Here is a 19,302-nt window from a genome sequence, read left to right on the forward strand (position 1 = left end):
ACACAAACCTTTAAGATGAATTTTTCATATCTTGTTAGTTGTTAGGAAAAACTTTTCAGCAGATAAAAATAGATAATCCAAAATGCTTTTCAATAAATCAAAACTTTAATATTGCCAATTTACTACTAGAGCCAACAAAATATTTTAATATACTCACGAATGCACATCATTGTCAACAATGGTATTTTCAAAGAAATATGGCCATGTCACTGACAAATGGAATTCTCTGAAAAGAGATGGAAAAATGAAAAAAAGAAAACACATAAAAGTTGCAAATTGATATAAGAAAATAGTTTGCAAAGAATATCAAACTATCATACTCACAATACAGGATCTTCTAATGCTCCACAAGGAAGCCGACCAATATCTGTAGGAGTGATATCTTCACCTAACTCATCCAATTCTAAATGAAGAATTATAAGTCAATTTCATCAAAAATATTTGTTTAGAAACTGACAGGGATTTGAGTATGAATATTATAAGGTACCTGGAGGAGGCTGAGGCCAACTGCATGGAGACCAGTCCTGGAGTACATATGTAAAGCGGATTGATACAGTTACCGGAGGAATGGCAGAAAAGCCCTAGAACAAAATTTACCAATTCATCAGAGAGGCAGCATGTAAAAGTAATTCTTTTTTTAAATTTCTAAATGAATAATACTCTTTTCAAAATTTTAATAATGTTCATATTACAGTGAATTTTAACTTGAAAAAAAATCAATTATAAATTGATCCACTTAATCATGTGAATAGGAGCAAAAAAATTTCAGAATACATACAAGGAACAATTATTACTATTACAAATGAAATTAATCTTTTTTAATTGTTTAAATAAAAGATGGGAAAAGTAATAAAATTAATCTAAATGTTGACTAAAGAATTTGAAATTTATCGAGAATAATTAAGCTGGAAAATGTCACAATCATCTTTTTTCCAAATATATTTTTAAAATGCTGAATAGCTAAAAGATGATTGTAATATGCTACTTTTCAATTTACGATATTAGAAAGTAAAAGAGAGGGGAAAAAATCTAGATATTACTATCAATATACACTATTTAAATGTATATATATCAATGTACTGCTTCAATTTACGATATTAGAAAGTAAAAGAGAGGGAAAAAAAATCCAGATATTACTATCAATATACACTATTTAAATGTACATATATCAATATACCATACCATTTAAAGAAGTGTTATTGTAGTACTAAATAGCATTATTCCTATTAGCTTCACATTGAATTGTGAATAAACGTTATCAACAGGATATAATGGACAGTTAAAAAACTGTTGCAAAATCTTTTCACCTTTGAAAAATGCAAACAAATGGGTAGAAATATAAATTGTCTGCATACAATAGATATTATTATTTTCAATTTTAAATTAAATAAAAAAATTTGCAATAAATTCAATGAAGTAATCAACAAAATGCAACGCCCAAATCAAGAATCAACTGTATCTAAGCAATATTAAGCAATGTCTTTTTATTGTGACTCAAAATTAGGCAATAGAAGAAAAGAAAAATAATAAAAACTAAAGCAAATTTAAATAGAAAGTACTTTTAACACAAAATTACTTTTAAGAGAAGTTTTCTTAATTTAAAGTAATATTTAATATCAATATAGGAAACAAAATATGCATGTAAATTTGACACATTTTCTTGTTGTTATTGTCAAGACAAATTAATCCAGTTTGATATCTAACAAAAAAAAAATAATTCATTAATGATAAATGTTCAAAAAGTCATAATTATTTACATTTTCTCTTTTCATATCAAAGTGAAAGTATCAACTAACTTTCTTAAAGAGAATAAATCAAATACAAATATTAGTATAAGAATAGATAATTTTCCTAAACAGAGCTAAAACAATATTTAAATTTTGTGTGTTGTAATTTTGTTAATGAATTTTAATATGTGTGATTTCTAAATGACTTATAGTTCAAAGACTAGTAAAATGTATATTGTAATTATTTATTCTAATGTAACATTTGATTTAAAAGAAACAAAATTTTCATCAAATGATATTCAAAGTCTGTGCTGAGCTATTTTCTCTAAGAGAAGATTGTTTTAATTGAACTAAGAGGTCACAAAAAGCTAATTATGACCAAAACAATTTATTAATAAATAAAATTAAATATCAATAATTTTTAAATTCATAAACTGAGAAACTTAATAGCCTTATAAAAAAATTAGCAAAGCTACAGTAAAGAATTGAGAAAATTCATAGTATTAAAAAAGTTGTGCTCACCAGCTTTCCTTTAAATAACTGTAAAAGGCCTTGAGTATGTTGCAACTGAGGAAAGGGTCGATGCAAATGAATCATGTCAAAAGATGTCCGTACTCCACCTCCTTCACAAACTCCCAGAAAGTATTTCTGACGCATCTGCTGCAGTTGCACAAATACAGGAATTTGGCTGGAAAATTATAACAATCAATAAAAGCCTAATTAATCTGCAAATAAGTTGTGACTGATAAACAAGCACAAAGTCTTTTCGTACAAGAACAGTTGAATCAAGAACTTAATAGGAAAGGAATAACATAAATATAATTTTAATTTATTTGCAAATAATAGTTTTAATGACTTGAGTTTTATTTGTACCAGAAATGTTTAAAAATTTCAAATCAACTGTGAAAATAAAAAAATAATAGCAATTGCAATTTTAACTGCTTACGCATTACAAACCTATAATAAAGGCTCAGCCTGAAATATGTATATTTTACTGTCAGTTTAGGAAAGCCAGCATTCTATAGAATACCTAGACATTTCATAGAATGCCAAAAGACTTATCAGTAACACATAAAATGAATAAACACTTCACCTATTCCCTGGGCATTCTATAGAAAGACAAATATGAAACCAGAAAAGCATGAAATTCATCTCCGACACAAGAAAAAGAACCAGTTTAAAAAAACGTGGATAGATTATATTCAAAGATTAAATCACATTATGATGACATGCTTACTGAAAAGTTTACGTTTTAACCATCTGTTGCACATGTTTAAACCAAACTAATAATGCACATGCATGCACAAAGTGTTATAAAAAAATTCATACCTTTTGTGACCTTGCCAGTGAAAATGATGAAAATGATATAGTTTCTAAACTAATAAACTGCTTAAATAATAACAGTAATATGACCTTATTTTCATATTTTGCTTGAACAGTATTTGTAATTCTATGAACACATGCCTAGGAAAGTATATAATAATTTTCATAATTCACACCTTGCCTAAAAATAGCTGACATTATATAAAGTGTTTAGAAATTTGACAGATTGCTAGTATTTCATGCATTGCTAGTCACAAATATAAGAATTAAGTTAAAACAATTACATTATACCCAATATGTTAATATTTATGAAATGCTGGATCAAAATGATAAAAATAAAGTATATTTTCTTAATGAATTCAATTCTTTCAGAATGTACATCATACAAAATTGTCCATAAATTAAACATATTTAATGCCAATAAACCAATACATATTATCTAATTAGATAGAGGTTTTGATATTTGCCATTTTCCACCAAATATGAGCTTACCAATTAGTACTGTTGATGGCAATAGTAATAGAGCTAAGGAGCATTTTTGTTCTATCTTCTGTCATAATAGCATCATTTGCTTTCGCTGGATGGATAACCACAAATTCACGGACACCATACCTAAATGAAAATAACCTTTAAAATTCAAAGAACTGTACCTTCTCAATATTTTTCTTTATCAAATATTTGAATTTCAGAATAAGCAAAACCCTGAATAAAAGTTTTAAGAAAAGTGACATTTTTGGATCTATATAACAATTTAGGTTTCAGTTGTAAAAGAAGAGTGATAGTGATTATATTATAAAATATCAGCATTTGAAAATCTATTTCAAAAATCAAAGTTAAAATATTCAATACAAAAAAAATGTTTTAACTATTTTTATAATTAGTACACACAGAACTAGTTTTAAATAGTAAATAGTTAAAATGTATTTGCAGTTATAATTAGAAAATTCTCTTCCATCTTAAAACTCATTTATTGTATATAATAACTTGATTTTTTTTTTTAAAAATTGAAAATTTTAGCTTTAGAAACACATAAAAGATTTATTATAGATTTGCTGCTCAACAATATTAATTCTACCATGGTAATAAACTTTTGAAAGAGCAAAAAATAGGAAAAATAGTACTCTGTAGTAAAAATAATTATACAGTCAATTTATTATTATCATTATTTATCTATCTAATCATTTAATTGTCTTTATTCTAATTTAGTCAATATCATTGCTAATTTCTGAAAAAAGTATTTAAGAACATATTTCTAGGCATTATAGTTGTTATATCAAATATCAAGGAATTTTCAACAAATGCATATTTATTTCAAAGTGCTTTCATCCTAATACTTAATTATTTAATAAAACAAAAAACTTACTTAAAACATTTTTTTACGAAATTTATAAACCAGAAAAAGACTTAGTACTATGAGCAAGTTCTATAAAATACAAAGAAAACCCACAAAAATAAAAATAAAATATTTTTACCATCTAACAAGGCAATGAGCTTTTGGTGGAAAGTCATTCTCTCTTGACATCATATCATTCAGGCAATATGGCAGGCACTCATCTGTAAAGCAAAAACATAATTAAAAATAATTACACAATAGTTTTATATTCTTCAGCCAAAAGAACTATTTATTATTTTGTCAAATACATTTAAAAAATGCTCTCATTACTTCACAAAAAACATAGGGAAAAAAATGCTAAATTAATATACATGATTTCAATTTAACATTAGAATCTGGAATTTGAAGGTCAATTCTAGCTAAGATTTCTGAATAGACTGAAAAAAAACTACAAGTGCTTTAAACCCTAAAAAAATTTTAATATGTCATTTAATTTATACACAAAACTACTGATCAATTAGAAAGTAAGTGACATTTTTGTTTGAAAATTATAAATATAAAAAAATAAACTCACTGTCATCTTCAGCTGAAGTAGATTGTGTATCTGAAGGTTTCAGGCAATGATGCACTGCCTCAAATTGAAAAGATGCAAACATAAGCTGTTCTCGTTTTTCCATCCATACTCCATCTGTCAGTTCACCCTAAAACATTGTTTCACAAGATTATTTCACTTTCAAGTATGAAGTTATCCAAGATCCATACAGATACATATAATTTGTATCAAAGAGCTTTATTTTCACTTTCCCATACTCACACATACTAAACTTAAATTGATAAAAAAAGAAAAAGTTTATATGTTTCTTATCCATTTGAAGTCAGAAAATTATTGCATTTTAAACTAAAATCTACAATGCATTTGTAATTAGCACAGAAATAATTTATTCTGAAAAAGATGATTTTTTTTTATTTTTTCTAGACTGCAATGCTAAGGTGAGTTTGTTTGTTTGCTCGTTTTTTCCCCCACTAAAGAATTTTTCTTAGGCACTGTATATTATTTTAACAAAAAAATAATTCATCTCTTTTTTCCCCTATTCATTTTATGAATGATAAAGAATGAACAAGGGCATATGAATGATAAAGAGCTCTAGAACTAGAACATGATTGATTACGAACCATAGAAAATATTTTAGTGCTTTTTATATGAAGCTACAAGCAAATTTAAATTTCATTCAATTATCTAAACATAGAGAAAAGGTTTTTAGTTAAAAACTGAACTTATAAAACCCTTCATGTTCTAATACACCAAGTTCTAAGACTTTCTAACATCTATAGCATTTATTTCAATGGATGAATTTAAAGCTACATAAACAACTTTATTTATAAAAGCTTTCATCTGCAAATTACTCTCCAAAACATCAAAAGCAGAAGAAATAATTTCCAAGTTTTTTTATTAACTGGTCATTCTTATGCCCAATTAATACTTGAAATAAAGTGCTTATTTTTTCAGATGTTAAAACTGATTAATTAAAAAGGATATATCTTTAGAAACATTCCTGAAAAGTAAATGAATAAATTATCTAACAATACTCACCAAGGTTTCAGCCTCTCTTTTGCTTAAACTTTTGTCCTAAACTGGAATATTACTTAAGTTTTGAAGTATAAAATATAGAATAAAAATATCTAATACATCATAGAAATTAAAGAGATATAATTTTCAAATAACTAAACAAATCTGTTGCACAATATTGAATAGTAAAACATCATGAATTAGAATTCCATCTTATATATATATATATATATATATATATATATATATATATATATATATATATATATATATATATATATATATATATATATAAACATAATTTTTAAAACAGAATCGTGGTCCAAAACACTTTGAATTTTTAACTTAGTTTAATTTTATCCCAGGCAGCATGATTTATGTACAAGCAAAGGGATGAGCACATCACACAAAACAACACAAAAGGAAATGAGGAAAAGCTAATGAAAATTTTATCCCTGTGAATATATACTATGAGATTTTGGTAGGGATATTCCACACGTGTTGAATTTAGATAAGGTATAGGGATCTATTAAAAAGAATTTGCTTGACTGACAATTTTTTATCCCTTCATTCTGAATGTGGGTACTGCTGACGAACCCATTTTTACAGAGCTTTTTGTTGCATTAATTAAATAGAAAAGTGGAGTGGGATCAGGAAATAAGAGAATATTTTAGAATGAAGTTAATTATGTGCTGAATTTAGCTAAAAATTAGGAAAATAATTAGGCTTAAATTAGATTTTAAAATATCATATATCAACATGACAAATAAAATTTTTACTTACATTTTTTCTATTGTTGTAAAATTTCTTTTCAATTAAAAAAATCTCATTTTCATTAAGTTCCCTTTTGTAAAAATTATAAAAGGAAGCAAATGGTTCAGTCTTTTTTAATTTTCTTTATTTTTAAGCTTTTTCATATTTATTATGCCTTCAAAGCAATTTTGAAATTATTTTGCAAAAATTTCATCTGAAGAAATATTTTTCTTTCTAGTAAAATTCAATTATTAATTTTTTAAAAATATGTAAAAAAAATTGGGTGAAGCAAATTATGGTTATACAAAACTGCATATTTTATTCATATCAGTAATGAAAGCTAAAATTGAATAGTATTTGTTAAAAACAAAATCTAGCTTCTTTAATAAATGCATATGTGATGCATCAATAATAAATTATGCTAAACCAATATCATATTTTTTTTTTTTTTTTTTGCTTGAATTGATTTTTTAGATTATGCTTCAGATCCTTCTAAATCACATTTGTCTTTCTCTTAAAATAAAATTAATTTAAAATTAAAATTAATTTCTCTTATTGTAGTAAATTTAAACAGAAAAATTTAAACTCAGGCCAACCATTACATAACATTTCAGTCCAACAAATCCAAATGAAAACCAGCAGGTCTAGTCTTTCATAAAATTTATCCTATATTCTCAAATAAATATACTTATGTATTATTAACAGCATACAATTAGCAAATAATAGTTATGAGAGAGGCTATTAGTCTGTAATCTCTGGGGATTAATCACTGGAAAGAGGTTATTACAAAAACATCAAAATACTAAATGTGTATTTTGAATTTCATTTTTCTAGCCTATTGAAAACAAAATTTGACAAAGAACTACAATTATAGTTGTAAAATCACAAACCAAATTTCAAATAATTAAGTCATTGTGTTTTTGAGTTATCATGCTTACATATTTGTGAAAGTACAAACAGACAGTCAACCTTTAGATGGATATGATTTCAAACATGATTGGTATCTACACTTTAAATAAATCTATGTGCCAAACTTTATACATCCAGCTCTCCTCATTTTGCAACTGCCATGTTAACTTATATTTGGACAGCTGGACAGACAAATTTCCTCTGAATAGAATTCTATCAGAATTTGATGGAAACTTGGCGAAATGCCATATACATTCCACCAAGTTTCTAACTCAAGTGTTAAATTATTTGTCTAACTCAATTATAATGTCCCCAGACAGACTTTTTTTTTTTTTTTTGACAATTTCAATATTTTCTCTTTATCTATTTTGTATAAGAAAATTAAAACTGCTATGTTGCCTTGATATTGATATAATTTTAAAGGAATTTTAGATATGATAAACTTTATAAGTAAGAAAACTAATCAAAATTTTATATCTAAAATTAAGCTTTCAACAGGTTGTAATATTTCAGATTGTTAGTAAAAGCATAAAATATCTACAAGAAGAAAAGTAGAGTCCAAGCGAATAAAGATATTGCATTTTAATATCATTGTTAACAAAATAAAAACAAATTTAGTAAAATTACCTTCTTCAAAGGAGGAGCAGAGTTATGTTGAGGCAATTTCCATTCATGAAACACTTCTTCAATTTTCGAAATGAATCTATAAAAATATAACACATTAAGTCAAGTAGACAAAAATTAAAAAAGGAAATATATATTACATGGAATATTAAATAAAAATTACTAAAGAGATAATTGGAAAATCTAGAGGATAAAACCAAACCAAATCTAAAGGAATCTAGTGAGTAAAACCAAACTATCAAAATTATATAACAGTGTATACTTAACTCAAATATAAAAGATGTAAGATCAAACAAGGAAAAGGAAGACCCTGTTTAACATTGCATGAACTTTTAATAACAGATCTGAACAATAATATAATATTTTGCCTTAAATTTAAAGGCTCTGAGCAATCACACAAACTTCCCGGAGCTATATTCAAAAGGATATTAATAATTGATTGTAATAGTTTGAATTCAATTTTATTCAAACATCTATTTGTTAATATGTAATGAACTATCATTTACTCACATTTATTGGTACTTATGTATTAAACTTTCGATACATTTATTGGTGAACTTTTACACATTGGTGATTATGCCATGCATAAATCGTTGGTATGCATTATTGAAATTGTAATATCTGTTATTATGCATTATTGTAATATCTGTTATATAATAACAATTTGGCAATATCATTTTAATGTATTATAAAAAGGGTACATCTCAACTCAACATAGAAAAATCAATAAATTAATGGGAATGCAATGTTTTAGTCAGTATAACACTTGTAAGAACAAAAATAAAGTATTTTTAACTTATCTTTGAGATTATTTTTTTTAATAAAAATGTGGCAAATTTGAAATACATTATATTGGCAACAAGGATGGGAAGATTTTTTTAATTTGCAAATCTATATCTTTGCATTAATTTAATTATTTTTCATTTCGTATCATGCATAAGTTAGGCCTAATCAGCACTTTGCATTCGGTTTATGCGGAACTGGATGATTTTAATTTATAGGTTTAACAGTCGGAACAATTTTCTTCTTACAATTGATATTAAAGAGAACAAGAAAATATCAATTTTCATATCTGCAATTGGATCAACCACTTATAAATTTATTCGTAATTTGTGCTTCAGAGAAAGATGAGCAATGTTCGTATGATCAACTAAAAAAAAAAAAAAAATCAAAGCAGCATTTTAAACTGGCTCAATAATTATTGCTATGCGCTTCCGTTTTCATCGACGGAACCAAACAGCTGGAAAGGGCGCAATATTAAATTAAAAACAATTAGAAGATAAAGAATAAATACAACCCCGACCCAACATTTCCTGCAAGTTAAGGCAAGAAGTGTAGGGTCAAGGACCATTTTCAACGAGATGGTCCCCAAAATCACTGGTAGGTGAAAACCATAACCAAGAATACTAATCAAATAGATTAGATCATGGCGGTTTCGAGTGGTGGAGAATACCAGATAATCAAACGCAAAATGTTGTAATTTTGCAAATCTCTTCTAGAAGCGGTGACGAAAATGGCCTTTTAATCGAAGCCTTAATTAATCCTTGTCAAAAGATTGCTGATACAAGAGTTAATGTAACCATCATGCGTCAGGAAATTATTCAAAAATTTAATGGAAAAATTATATAGACAATGCCCTACGTTACTCTCCATACGTTTGGCAGGCGATAAATTTCGGATTATTGGCAAAATGAGGGTCTAAATATGCTAAAAGATAAATCTCAACATTCAACAAACAATATAAATATTGATATATATTTCAATCAGGTTTTTGTGGAACCGAAACATGTGATCTAATTATTTCTAGAAGACTAATGATTTTTAAAAGATTCTACAGATTTTTTTATTTTTTTTTTTCAATTTGGTTTCGAGTTTCCCAGAATCTTCAGGAAAACGGAAATATTTCAGAAAAGAATGATATTTTCCAAGACATTCGTAGATATTTCTAAAGATACCATTCACGTCAGAATTATAAATTTTAGCGGCAAACAAAAAGCCATTTAGAAAAGTGAGATTTTGACGAAATGTGATCCAGACTCCTTATATTAAGAGAAATCCTGATACTTATAGTATTTTGCATGTTTAAAAATAGAGCTGCCAATTAATACCAAATTAATTAATGACCAGAAAGACACAGCGGAAACAGTAAATGAAAAATTCGAAGATCTATTTTCTCGCACCTCTTGATGGTTTTGTAAGAAAAAAAAATTGTCTCAACATCTAATAAACATAAAAAATCTCTAGATTCTAGAAGATAGAATGAAATAAAAACATCTGTGAAAAGATATGAAAAAAAAAAAAAAATGTCATTGAACCTTCAAATAGTCCTTGATCCTCTCACATCGTGTAGGTCCGGAATAAAATGGTTTCACGTGATCTTGTGAAAACAATGGCCGATTGAATGACATCCCAAGAAGGACAGTTCTTTCCTTCTCAGAGGTGATAACATAGTGAATACACTTTCTGGGAACGAGTGTTTTTTCTCTGCATTGGCAGTTCACAGTCATGCTGTTTGGCCTTTGCAATGCACAAGCCATGTTCGAGATTCTGATGGAGATTGTAATGAGAGCAATCAATCTAGAAGATTGTCAAGTTTACTTTGATGATGCACTTATAGTCGGATGGGATTTTAGCGATCCCTTAAAAAATGCACTAAAGGAATTAAAAGACACCAACTTGAAACTAACTCCATCTAATTGCAATTTATTTTGTCGTTAGATAAGCTAATTCAACCACATGATTTCTGCAAATGGTGTGAAAAATGACCCGAGAAAAATATCAGTGGTGAAAGATTGGAACCGTTCGCAGAATATTCATGAATACAGGAAATGTCCAGGACTTTACACTTATTATAGAAGTTTTGAGAAAGGCTTTTCTTTAGTTGCAGGACCACTTCATAGACTAATTAAGAATGCGAGAAAATTTAATTAGGTTGAAAGGGACATTAACATTGACGTCCATTCTAATTCTGCAAAATAATTCATATTAAATACTGACGTCAGCAATTATAGTATGTGTCACTATATATTAAAGCAAATGTCACACAAAATCAGAATGAAATTATTGTATGATCCGAAAAGAATTGCCTGTTACAGTAAAAGTTGTAAACAACTTCTTTAATTATTGCGTTAAGGATGAAAATTTCTGCTCAGAACTGATCATGCCTCTCACGACTGGTTTCGGAATTCCAAGAATATAGGGAGGAGATACGGCCAGATAAATACATAAATATTAGGGATATGACTTTGAAATAAAATAACGCAAAGAATCCATTCTTACACGAAAATATTGGCTCTTTATAAAGAAAGCCATATTCTAAAAGTAGTCGTTACTATTCTGAATTTGAAGAGAAATACCAGATGATAACCTAAATCATGGATTCAGTTCCACCCCATATAAATCCATGGAGCGATTAATCATAGTGAGAAACACGAATGAAGGATTCAGGCATAAAACCGATCCTCGAATTTAATAGTATCCTCAAATACAAGATTCAGCTGGCAGCTTCAGTTCTAGAATTAAATAACACAAGGTTCTCTGGGCTGGTGACTATTTTTCGCTAATGCCATGCAAGGCATTTACGACCTTACACAAAGTCCACAATTTTATACAGATGGGTAAGAAAATTGGACTTTCATTAGGCAATATGCGCGAAAATTTCAGGAAGACTCCAACCGCTTCACTCCTGCTGATGGGAATTTTGTCTTCTATGAAAACAATAAATCAAAAGTGTTTTCAGTTACATGATAAAATTCGGCATATGGATTTAAGACCAAATTTACAGATATTTCATCAAATTTTGAACGAAATACATTCGCAGGACATTTGTCTGGCTGGCTGTCCGAGTAAAAGCGAACAAGTGAAATCATAAGACTTAAAATTTACATAGTTAAAACTTGATAAAAGTTTGCCATCTAAAATGTAGAAACATGTCAAATTATTCAAAGGGCTGATCATCTGTCAGTCTACAGTTTTACATATTTGGTGTAGGAATTAATTCGTGCGGTTTTAGAAGAGATGGCGTAACTAGCTTATTGTCCCATAGTTTCGTTTGTTCAAACATGCATTTAAAACTACTGTTATTGCGCATCTAGTTTAGTATATGCCATTTGGTTTAAGCGTAAAGAACAACAATTTTTATTCAACTGAAAATGTCAAATTTTGTGCCTGATAAAGTGTTTTTGCGGGGGTTCTTTTTCATTACTTTAACATGAAGAAAAGTGCTACCGAAAGTCATCGTATTTTGGTGGAAGTTTATGGTGATCATGCTCTAGCTGAGCGAACGTGTCAGAAGTGGTTTGCACGGTTTAAAAATGGTGATTACAGCTTGGAAGACCAAGAACGACCTGGACAGCCAAAAAAATTTGAAGAATTGACAGCATTGCTCGATCAGGATTCGTGTCAAACACAGGAAGAACTTGCAAAATCATTAGGAGTTGATCAAACAACAGTTTCCAAACGCCTCAAAGCAATGGGAATGATTCAAAAGATGTCACATTTGGTTCCATATTAATTGAAAGAAAGAGACGTTGAAAGAAGAAAAACCATTTGCGAAATGATGCTTCAAAGACAGAAAAATAAGGGATTCTTGCATCGGATTGTTACTGGTGATGAGAAATGGTTTTATTACGAGAATCCTAAACGAAAAAAAGCCTGGGTAATGCCAGGTGAACCAGGTCCATTACAACCGAAACGAAATATTCACTGTGCAAAGGTTATGCTGTGTATATAGTGGGATATGAAAGGTGTAGTGTACTATGAGCTTCTGAAACCTGGTGAAACTATTAATGGAGAACGTTATCGACTTCAGTTGATGCGTTTGAAACAAGCTCTGGCCAGAAAACGAATGGGATAACAGACATAATAAACTTATTTTTCAACAAGATAACGTCGCAAAACCGGTCAAAACATATTTGGAAAATGTCGGATGGGAAGTGTTACCCCACCCGCCGCATTCACCAGACATTGCTCCTTCAGACTACTACTTGTTTGATTGCATGAATAACGATTTGCTTGGACAGCGGTTCACTTCTTCAGAAAATATTGAAAAATGGATCTCTGATTGGATCGCTTCGAAAAGTGAGGAATTCTTTCGACACGGAATTCGTAAATTGCCTGAAAGATGGGAAAAAGTAGTAGCTAGCGATGGACAATATTTTTTATAACGTATTTATGTATTTTGCTTTTGAAATAAAGCTTTAATTTTTTCATTAAAAACCGCACGAATTAATTCCTAGACCAAATACATATAAATGCAATAACTAAAAAAAAAAAGTTTTCAACTGAAAAAAATTTGGTGTGTGATAATAGGATAACAATTAAAATTCATTGTCAAATTCTGTTTTCAATCAATAGTGAAAAGGGCATTAATCGATTTTCTATTAGTGTGTGTTAGTAAAATCACACCGGAATAAAAAAAAAACGCTAGATTTATACTAAAAATCGATATGCTCGGTCTGAATTTTTGTCAATGCCAAGCAATTTACCAATTATTAGTCTTTTTTCTTCACTATTTACAAAACAGGCAATTCTCATGTATGGGATTCTGAAACTCTGAATTCACGGCCTTGCCCATGGTCCACAATTTTATGTGGGGAGAAGATAGCATATTTATTAAAGAGTATGCGAGAAAGTTTTTGCCAGACTCCCACCTGTTTAAATTTACTCCTTATCTGATCAAGCTGTCGGCAAGTTCTATAACACATTTTATAATTCTTCTCAATGTTTACAACTTATTGATTTAAAGCTTCCATCTCAAATTAATAGCTTTTTATTTAAATGCAAAAAATCTCCATGAGAAATTCTGCGCCACAATTTTATCCAGTAACATATCCAGGTGCAAACATGTAGGCTGTTTTAGACAGCCAACTCAACAACTCAAATCAAACATATTTGTCATGTGCTTTTATTATATTTAGCTATTTTTCATGATAATTTGATTGGACTAGGTTGTGAAAGCATTGTTGCAGAATAGAATTTCCAGGTACAGAACACCAACTTCATTCCGAGCAAGAGAAAAATATTACTTCCGCTGTCTAAATTGGTTGAATCCTACAAATCGCAAATCACAAACAACATGTTAAAGAGGTTCTATTGGATGGCCTTGTGACAGAATTAGATGATACATTTAACAATGCGACATTTCAACTCATTTCTATAAAATTCGAAAGTATTCCAAGAGTATAGAAAAAAAACTTGTTGCAATCATCAAAGAAAGATTTGCGGTTACTCTTTCACTGAGTTAGAGTTACATGCGACCATTGGTGTTTTTGACTGAGACTAAAATGTTGAATGTGGCGGAGGATCTGTAACAAATTGTTGCTGCATCTATTGAAAAGTGGATTGTTTTTTGTTGTTGTTGTTTGATTAAATATAAATATTTGTAAAATACTATTGTCTATAAATTTTTGTTAGTATCATCAATCCACGAACAATATATATATAAAATTCTTTTCCTTATATAATTTATATCTTTATAGAATACAAATTTATGCAGACACACTGGAATTTGCAATTAATTATGTTCAAACAAATTTTAAAAATATAGTTATGGAACTTTTTCAACTCATTTGGCAACGGTGGTACACAATTTCTGTTACAGTAACCTCGAAGAAAGAAATTCCTAATCATAAGATATGGAAACTTGTGAAAGCATTTTGAAAAGTACTGAATAGACAAATAGATATGCAAGAAAGTGAGCAAATATTGCATTGTCATTCATAAACTTTAAGCATTCTTATCTTTGTTTAAGTTTTAAGTCTTTAGCTCATCAGGAAATTAGTTTAAATTCAATTACAAAATTTGCACAGAAAAGACAAACCCAGCAGAAAGTGAATTAATAAAAATATGTTAAAAATTATAGTAAAATTATAGCAAAAATCTGACATATGTTTCATCATGTTCCCATGAGCATTGAAAAGTACTATTGTTTTTTTTTAAATAGTAGCATTTGAAAAACTAATGATTACTTTATAATTATTTTAAATTAATTTAATAAATAGTTATAATTTTCAAATATTGTTTCAACAAAAATAATTAGCAATGTATTGTTAGCAAAAGTCAAAATCTTCAAATTAAAATCATAATATTTCCTATATTTCATCATTAATGATCACTGTGTTTAAAAAGTGTTATGTTTATTAATTATAAATTATATGCTATTATTATTATTCTCCTAACCATGTCTATTTGTTTTTCATTCAAACATAGTTTTATTTAACTTAGCAGAATATTTCTCTAACCTATAAATTATTATAATGATTTATACACTGATAGAGATTGACAAAATAAAATATGTATATACATTAGATAAATAATTTATATTACTGACAGACATAAAATGAAATATTGGGGGTTTTTTTATTAATGAAAAAACATCTCTACCTTTCCCATTCAGATGCTGTAGTGAAATCTGTGATTTCAAACACATCCTGGTCCTGGAATGAATGACTTTTGTTAATTAATTGTAGATGATAATCTCAATAATAATTCATAAGAATTAATAATCTTCAATTTAAAAATCTGAAATAAAACTTTTATTCATTTCAAGTCTACTTAAATCTGTAATTCCTCAATTTGTACGTAATTTCTTTTTACAATCTATACGAATACATATCATTTGTTAATAATAAAAAAAAAAAAAAACATTCTTTTAATTATTCAAATTTATTTTTAAAATTCATCGTCATTTTTTAGTTTAAAAAAATGAAATGAAATGTAAATTAATAATTATTAAGTGTTTTTCAGAGAGTTTTCTTCCCCTCTCCCCCCCAAAAAACCCTTCAACTTTACAGATAAAAGTAAACATATAGAATAATATAAGAAATAATTCAATCTTTCATACAGTTGCAATTCTAAAATAGTGAACTTTGAAATATATAACTAAGCGAGAATAGCCAATTCTTATGTTAATTATAATCAGGTACATTAACGTAATACTAACTCAAAATGAAAATATAAGGGCACAGCAACAAGTACATTTATTTAATTTAAAATTAATATAACTTAACATTTTCTGTCACATATTTAAAATAAATAAGCACAAAATTAAACATTCAATTTAAAGAAAAAAAATTTTAAAAGAAAGGCAGTTTATGCTTCATTAAAATATGTTCCAAAGTAAATATCAATGTAGGGTATAATTCTTCACACACAATTCTATTACACAATAATAATGATTTATACAGATGTTATGCACTAATACAATAATACATTAAAATGCAATAATACATGAAAATTGATTAAAAATTATATGTCAGAAGTGATTATATTTACATCAATATTCTACTTAGTAATAATTTTTTTAAAACTTACTTTCACAATTTTATGTATTAGATGTCCGAGTTACAAAAAATTTAAGTATTTTATTTATACAGATAACTACAATTATATTTTATGAGTTAATAATTGTCAAAGTTTTATGCCAGATCTAAAAAACTTAACAAACACATCAGTGGTTATTTATAAAATAAAGTAATTACAGATTATACTTTTAGCACAATTTTTACAAACTGTAATAATAGTTAATAACAATTTGAGAAATGGTACATTAAAAAAAAACTGAAGCAGTTACACAACATAAAGAGGTTTGAATTTCTATTTCACATAACTCATGAAAGGAAAAAAAAATTAATTATTATTTAATATCCGCAGTTATTGGAATCATTCTTATTATTTAGACTTAATCTTTAAAAAAGAATAAATTTTTATTGAATTTCAGTGACTATAAGAAAAAAAATCTAAATGTAATAAAATATGAAAAATTACGTTTTACATAAACCAAATGAAAGCCAAAAATTTTAATAGTTCTGCTTTTTTAAGCAGAAAGAAGTTTAAAAATAAAAATGAACTTTTTATTGTAATAATACCACATTTGTTTATAATTGTACAACACAAAACACCTGAATTATTTGAAAAAAATAGCAAATAATCATTACCTCCTCTGAAGACATTCGTCTCATTTACAAAAGTTATTATAAAACGTGATTCTAAAGTCAACAAACTCCACTCTTCGGTACTGTTTTTGTTTTGCCCAAGATAGAAGTCAGCAATGTGTTGCGCATGTTGGAACGAGTCCGGAAATCTCATCAAAGAAATAAAGATGATGTAACAAATCCGCTTTATGAAACTAATATATATATTTAAACACATTTATCATAATGCATAATAAAAGTTTGAGTAATTAAATATGTTTATCCTGATAGAAAAAACTTGTATGAAAGTTCAATTAAAAATACGTGAGATTGGAATCAATAAATCAGATCCAGATCAGCTGAACATTTAAAATTGGATCGAAGCCAAATTAAAGAAACAATTACAACAATCTCGCAATAACAATTGTCTAAAAAAAAGAAAAAATTTCTTGAACCTAGAATAAAACTTTCATAAATATATTTGATTCTATATTTATCGGTCCATAAGAAAAAATTCGCAAAATCGAATCAAGTAGAATAAGCACGGTTATCTTGCATAAGTATAGGGTAGGATCCTTACTTTTGAAGGGTAAAATAATATCTCTTTTTATCAGGAATGACAAATATTTGACGAGATGTTATTCTATTTACTACATAAGTTATAAATATTAATGATATACTGACAGAAAATTGATATTCAAATCATCGATGTAATCTTAATGGCGATTTTTTTCTGTTACAGCTTTTAAATCGTGATAGAAAGTAATTATCAATTCAATCTGCCCATTCCGGTTGAAAATTGAGACCAAAAATCCTTTGGCTCATAAAGTCCTTCACACATTGACCGAATTTCCAGGGAAAGAATTCCTTCGTAGTATCGACGGGACCTATTGATCACATGCAGAAACTCTCCTTAAGAGATAGCAGAAGCTCTTCTGAAGCAATATTGATATACTTTTGCTTCAATCCCATGTCAATTCTTTATTAGTTATATGTACTAAAGGATATTCAATTATGGTCTTTTATAATAAATTGATTATTTTTACAGAGAAGTGAAAATTAATGCCAAAAATACCATGTTATTTCTGGGGAGGTTCAACAATAATGACGGACCTTTTTTAGTTTTTTAAAGATTTTATTGTTTCTCCGCTTTCGGGAGTTTTTTTAGCTTTGCCTTTCGGCGTGTTGCTACGTCGATGATGTTACAAAGACTGATCGTTTTTTACATATACCGCTAGAGGGCGTTACAAGTGAGAGGCGGGGCAGCATGCTTACGTAACATACTCCCACCTTGAAATTGCACAATTTCAATATTCAGACACTATATGAATTTCACACATCACAATAAATTCGACAGAATTATTATAAAAAATGAATAAATGCAAAAACAAATAAAAAATACGGAAATAATTCTTATATATAAATTTGCACAAAATAATACTGAAATAATTCTTACATATACAAATTTATACAAATGAGTTAAAGTCTCTATATATTATTTACAATCATATACACATATAAATCCAATTAATTTTTTGGAAGTAAACATATTTGACTAATACCTCTTTTAATAACACCATTCAAAACTCTTATTGCAACAACTCTGACTAAACCATCTCAACCTTTTATTAATTCTTGAATTCTACCCATTCTCTATTTATGGAGGCAAATCTGGATCCTTGATTACAACCATATCATTAAGATTTACATTATTCTTAGAAAACAGCCATTTGTTTCTAAGATGTAAATTATTCAAATAATCACGTTTCCAATTTTTCCAAACTTGTTGTACTAATTTAGTTAATTTTTGCCATTTTGACAAATAATTATCTGATTTTTCAATTAATTGTGGTTCAATAATTGAAGTTATTGGACGGCCAATTAAGAAATGTCCCGGAGTCAAAGCTGTATAATCATTCGGATCCGTAGATAAAGGTACAATAGATCTATTATTTAAAATACCTTCGATTTCTGCAGTTAATGTTAAAAAATTCTTCAAATGTGAGTTTTATAGAACCTACTGCTCTCCTTAAATGAAATTTAAAAGATTTGGCACCTGATTCGCACAAGCCTCCAAAATTATTAGACCTTGGGGGAATAAATTTGCAATCAATACTTTCTGTAGTTAAATAATTATTTAAAGTATCATCAGGA

At 27.9% G+C, this 19,302-nt stretch overlaps 1 protein-coding gene across 1 annotated transcript in view; it reads right to left on the reverse strand.

Moving 5' to 3' along the window:
- The window catches only part of LOC129961679 (rab3 GTPase-activating protein catalytic subunit-like), an 85,906-nt gene extending 68,589 nt beyond the window's left edge, over positions 1 to 17,317 (reverse strand). The window contains exons 1-10 of the mRNA XM_056075213.1: positions 17,173 to 17,317; positions 15,620 to 15,672; positions 8,240 to 8,315; positions 4,958 to 5,084; positions 4,523 to 4,604; positions 3,543 to 3,662; positions 2,250 to 2,415; positions 488 to 581; positions 325 to 403; positions 158 to 226 (exon numbers count right to left, since the gene is read on the reverse strand). Of these exons, the coding sequence (XP_055931188.1) occupies positions 158 to 226; positions 325 to 403; positions 488 to 581; positions 2,250 to 2,415; positions 3,543 to 3,662; positions 4,523 to 4,604; positions 4,958 to 5,084; positions 8,240 to 8,315; positions 15,620 to 15,672; positions 17,173 to 17,196 (890 nt within the window). The 5' untranslated portion in view covers positions 17,197 to 17,317. The remainder of the gene's footprint in view (positions 1 to 157; positions 227 to 324; positions 404 to 487; positions 582 to 2,249; positions 2,416 to 3,542; positions 3,663 to 4,522; positions 4,605 to 4,957; positions 5,085 to 8,239; positions 8,316 to 15,619; positions 15,673 to 17,172) is intronic.
- Positions 17,318 to 19,302: the final 1,985 nt, after the last annotated feature.

The sequence above is a fragment of the Argiope bruennichi genome, chromosome 1 (assembly GCF_947563725.1).
Source record: "Argiope bruennichi chromosome 1, qqArgBrue1.1, whole genome shotgun sequence".
NCBI lineage: Eukaryota > Metazoa > Arthropoda > Arachnida > Araneae > Araneidae > Argiope > Argiope bruennichi.